The 5,707-nt window shown below is 48.1% G+C and overlaps 1 protein-coding gene across 1 annotated transcript; it reads left to right on the top strand.

The window, feature by feature from the left end:
• Positions 1-3,152: 3,152 nt before the first annotated feature.
• H257_19059 (hypothetical protein) lies at positions 3,153-4,071 on the top strand (the record flags this gene model as incomplete). The annotated part of the gene is made up of 3 exons (XM_009848208.1): positions 3,153-3,217; positions 3,261-3,566; positions 3,646-4,071. 3 exons carry the CDS (start codon positions 3,153-3,155, stop codon positions 4,028-4,030), a joined length of 756 nt encoding a protein of 251 aa, XP_009846510.1. The 3' UTR covers positions 4,031-4,071.
• Between the last annotated feature and the right edge of the window lie 1,636 nt (positions 4,072-5,707).

The following is a 5,707-nucleotide window of genomic DNA, read 5'->3' on the forward strand; positions in this document are numbered from 1 at the left end:
ATTGTCTCCCGCTTCTTCTTGGCTTTCGGCCACGGGACCTTCGTCAAGGCAGCAAATATACACACTGATATTAGTGAGGTTAAACACGCCACGAGGCGCCTACTGACTACCACTCCCTAAAGTACTCAGTACCTCCACTAAGGTATCGGAACCTTTGACACGTCACACACACAGAGTGTGTGTGTTTGCAATGGGTCAAACTAACGTGCGACCCAATTGCTCTGCACGCTGCAGAACACTGTATCACTTGACTTAAGGAATTTGTTAACTTTGCAACTTCCTTGGGCGTGTGAATGTGAAGGCAATGACACGAGTAGAAAATATCACAGATAACCTGCAAAATATTCTCGCGTCATATCATATCCTTCATCGTCGTGAGATATCCCACCAAGCTGTATCTTTATTGTATTTTCAGATTCAGAATCTACATCGTATACTGAAAGCAAGATACAAAGTGCTGCCGAATATTCAATCGCAATCATACTTGGACAGAGATAGTACTTCGTAGTAGTTTATAGGTGACGCGCATCATAAATCCTTGCAGAAATAATCCGGGGAAGCCGGAGATCGAACCCACGACCTTTGAGCTAAGACACCGATGCTCTATAACTGAGCTATTTTCCCTCCCATTTTCAAAACGTTTGGTTTGATTTGTCAAAAAAATTGAAGTTGGCCAATCAGATTCCAAGATTTCGATTCAAAGTGTGGCGAAAAATTCCCTCTTTCACTGTTGTACTCTCCGCACCTGGTTTGAAATACTTGGCCGTAAAAGTCAGCCCATTATTCCAACGGCCCACTCTCGTCCACATTTGGACTCCAGTCCTGATGTCAACTATAGACGAAGGTGAATTTTTGACATTTCTCAAAAATTACATGGTCTTGTATTGTGCTATTCACAACTTTTGTCTATTCTGGGACTAAAACCCTTCTTTTAAACATGGACCCACGTAGTATTAGTCCAGCTTCGTTTTACTAAGAGCATCTCCAACGGTGTTTTTATTTCTATTTCAATTCGAAGTTACGGAGGATATAGAATAGAAATTCTTGCACTATCCGGAGGGTTTGTTGCTATATCACGCGAAAATAGAAATTCTGCGAGTCGAAATTTCTAAAAAGTCCGGATAGTGCCAAAATAGCAACCGTAAAAACGAAGTTTGACTTTAACCTATGCTTTAGCAATAGGTTAGAATTTACCGTTGGAGATGCTCTAACAGTACAACGAAGCACCAAACGTATCACTCTTTTTAGTAATTCCATGCTCTAATTAGAGGTGATTTTATGGATCGTATGGGTTTGGTTCATTTTGATTGGCCGCCAAAGGAATTTCTGGCTGGTTTTCCGAGCAAGGTTTGTTTAACAGGGGTGTTTGCCGATGAAATTTCGGCAAACGCGGTGTTTTACTGCAGTGCTAAGCCAGGCCATGCGATGGCGGCGCGTTATCCTTGCCCAGGTGCTCTCATGTAGTTGACGCAACGTGAAGTTAGTTTAACGTTGGGGTATCCACGGTAGTGCCGATAAGAAGACTGTTCCGCACCGTGACAGACCTACGGAAGCCACTTACCCGCGATCGCGGAGGCTGCGGGGACACTCGTTATATTGCTCGGTATAGTACATCGATGATGGTGGTCACCGTAGTGGCCGTCTACAATCATTGCCACCCCACTATCCGCCGCCGCGGCCAGTCTACAAAGTCCTCCATCATCGAAGAACTCCTGCACTCCACCGTCCGCCACCGCCGCGGCAATCCAGTGGTGACCGGCTTCCTGCTATCTGGGGCAACGGTGGCTTGCAGTGGAGTATAGGAGTGCCTCGATTATAGAGTACATTGTAGGATTGCTACGCTGGACAGTGAGGTGCGTAATCATGGTGGACGACCGCTGTGATGTCCATCGGTGCACACACCTGGAGAAAATAAAGCGTTTGCGCTCGTCGAGCCGTGAAAACGTCTGAAGTATCGACTGCGCTATATTGCGATGACTTTCACTGTCGAGTGCAGTGGTAGCCGTACTTCATGGTCGCTGCACTTCCTTTTCTATAGGTCCACACCACATCACTTCTCCGTCCACCATATTTGTTGCACTCCACCGCCTTCCCCCGCCGAATGTGAGGTGGCGGGTGATGGAGTGGAACGAAGATGGTGGACGGAGAAGTGTTGTAGAGGACTCCTTTATCGTCGCTGCACTGGCCTGCTGCTATCTGGGGCGACGGTGCCGGACGGTGGAGTGTAGAGAACATCGATAATGGCATAGTGTGGCTGCGGCAGCGGACAGTGAAGTGCAGCGATGATGGTGAACGGCCACTGTGCTGTGGACATTACAGTTGCTACGCGGCAGCCGTTATTTGCGATATCTTCCACCGTCGCTGTACTGTGCTGTACGCTACCGTCGAGTGCATCGGTGACCTTTTCTCCATGTTGCCCATAAGACAGTGCCGCACCTTGACGGGATCTGCGGATCTATTCCTTACAAATGCGACGGCCGAAGACAACCAAGAATGACGGCTGTAAGTAGAGTACAGTGGAGGCCATCCTCCATGGTCGCTGCACTTCCTTTTCCATAGGCCCACGGCATATCATTACCTTCGATTTGCTTCGTTTTAGAGCAAGTGCAACCTTCCTTTATATAAAACGTTCAATCGTTAAAGCTGCTAAAACCACTGGCAGAAATGTTGAAAAGCACTATACATGCTCCTAACTCCCCTAGGACCATTTTAAGTACATCTAAGACGAATAAGTATATTTTGACGTACGTCTAAGTCGTACTTAAGTAAATGTATATTGAGCTAAATATGGACAGAACAGAATCGCCCCTCCTTCATGTCGCTCAATAATATTTCTTGAACATTTCTTCTCTTGATTTAAGTAAACAGATTTCAGACAAATTAGTCCATTCGTACGTCTTAGGCGTACGGTACGTCTAAGACGCATTTTGGTCCTAGGGGAGCTAACCTATACCGTAGTTCCTATCACGAGTCCAATCAATCCATTTGTAAGCATTGTTCAATTTCACTTTTAAACACAACAGCTACCACCACCATGAAATATGTGCAGTCAGCTTGTCCGCGACACCGTGTCTGCTTCACCCATCTTTGAATCCCTCCTGGACGCCTAGAAAGTGACTTGGAACAACGCTTGACCAAGTGGAAGACGTTGTATGACCCATTGCCAAAGCCAACGGCTTCGCCCGGAATCACTCAGCAAGACTGGCCACACCGATATGTAACTGCTACTACGTTTCCACGAAACCACCCTCCAAGTGCAGGACGCCGCACACCAAGAACCCACTGGCGACCTTTAGCGAGTTTAACCAGTTTGCATTGTTGAACGACCAACAGTTCCGGCAAGTGCTGGATAAGTCGTTTGGCAAGCACACATTTTCCGCGTCGCCCCTTCCGGAATCCGGGGTTGTCAAGGCGTCTGACCTTGACTGGGCGACTCACAAGTGCAACCTCCCGATGGCAACCCAAGGGACGTGCGGGTGGGTCATTCTGGGCCTTGTCCACCGTCGGTCGAAGCCGCGCACTGCATTGTCACGGGGGAACTGTTGGATTTGCCCGAGCAACAAATGGTCAGTTGCTCCACGACCGGAGGCAGCATGGGCTGCAACGGGGGCTTCCCTCTGACCGCCCTTGACTGGATGCAACAAGGCGTGTGTTGTCAAATGGACTGGCCATATACGGTCCAAACCGGCAGCTGCGACAAAAACTGCCAGAAAACGTTGGCAATACTGCCATCACCTCGGGCGAATCGTCGCTCGAAACGACTCTCAACGGCCAGCCCATGACAGTGATTGCCGAATATGGCAACGCAGCGTGGCGCAACTACAAGAACGGTGTGGTCACCCAACGCCCTGGATCTGACTCCGACCACGCCGTGATTGCTGTCGGCTATGGTACTTCGTCGAGCCAACGCTTCAAGATGAAAAACTCGGGGAAAGGTGAGTGGGGTGACAACGGGTACATGTACTTGCGGCGAGGAGTGGGGGCAAAGACATGTGCCACGTGGCCGAAGAGGTGTCGTATCTGGAATTGAGTGGGAACAAGTACCAATCGCCGTCTCCGCGTCGAATACCCACAAGCCACTGCTCACCGCCCCCGTCTCAAGCACGTCGTCGTCCCCACCCCTCCCTACCCATGACAACGATTGTGACGACGTTGATGACGATGATGACAACGATGGTGATTGTGTGACGATGGGATGACTCCGATGCCATTGTCGAGCACGTACAAACCACTGCCCCCGGCTCCAACTCATCCCGCCCCATGCCTTCCCCCTCTGACGATGCCAACGATGATAAAGACGACGATAGTGACGATGTTTAGGTTGTGACAGGACACCTTGGTTTAAAACATATACATATATGTGGTTATGTTGTTAACCTTGAGGCAACAAGTCGCAAACACGCAAATTGTTTGGTCAGTTCCGTTCAACTGCCTCTCCCTCTCCACAAGTGGGGAGGGGGTCAATCAGGTGGAAAGCAAACCCAGTAACAACATCCAAATTGGGTTTCAAGAGGTATTTGCTACACGCGAAGGCCTTGGCAAACACGAGAGCAATACTAATGAGACTCCAGGGGTATTTACTGTATACATTGTAAGAAATCATCTCTCCAAACATGCGATTGATAAACCCCGCGTCCAAATGACACACGGAGGACCCCTCGCCTCCCAATTTCAACGGCTTCGCCCCCCAGTAACAAAACCAAATGCTACAATCGTTCATCACGTAGATGCCCGATTTATGGTGAAAGAGACCTCGTTTGCGGAATGTAGCTTTCTAGTCGCCCAGGACCGGGATTTGGATTTCAATTATGAAAGTTGCTGCATGAAGCTGAAAGGTTGGGCATTCTTATTTAATGTTAGTTGCCCTTTAATCGGCTTGAATAGAGTTCATCTGTGGGTTCATTAACTCTGATTTCCACTCAAATCAAGGCAAGGTAGGCATGGGTCACGGTTTAAGCTTAAAAAAGATTCGATGTTTGCTTTTTTTTGGCGATTTCTTTATTCTTGCAATTCGATTTGCTGATTTCGAATTCAAGCAATTCCTTTGCCAAATTGAGTGCACCTTACACTTTCCCTGGCGCCATAAACTGGCCATCTAAGTACTAATACTAACGGCACAGGCACAAGCATTGGCCTTATTGTCAAATTCTAGTTGCCGGAATTTTAACCTAGCGACACTGACCCAGCACAATTCTCAACCTAGATAGCACATAATTTTGTTCGTTTAAAGCGTCCTGGTTTGCAATGTATAAGTGTCAAATGGCTCACCTTGTTGGTTGGATTTTACCATTATATTTTACATTAGATGTCAAGAAATCGTGTCAAAAACATATTTCAAGAATGAAACAATTCAATTCTATTAGTTTCGAGCGTACAGCTGAAAACCCGCTTAGGGGGTCAAGCTGGCCTTGAGCATAGCTTTGATCATGCCAGCGATTTTGCCCATTTTGGGCTTCTTCACTCTCCACGGAAAGGGTTTACTTGGACGAAGGCATCTTAGCGGAGTCAGTTGAGGGCTTGTAGTCGGACGCAGGAGAGGATGGTTTGCGAGTGGGATAAGTGGGTTTGCTGGACGAAGGCGTCTTAGCGGAGTCAGTTGAGGGCTTGTAGTCGGACGCAGGAGAGGATGGTTTGCGAGTGGGATAAGTGGGTTTGCTGGACGAAGGCGTCTTAGCGGAGTCAGTTGAGGGCTTGTAGTCGGACGCAG

The sequence above is a fragment of the Aphanomyces astaci genome (genome assembly GCF_000520075.1).
Source record: "Aphanomyces astaci strain APO3 unplaced genomic scaffold supercont1.328, whole genome shotgun sequence".
NCBI lineage: Eukaryota > Oomycota > Saprolegniomycetes > Saprolegniales > Verrucalvaceae > Aphanomyces > Aphanomyces astaci.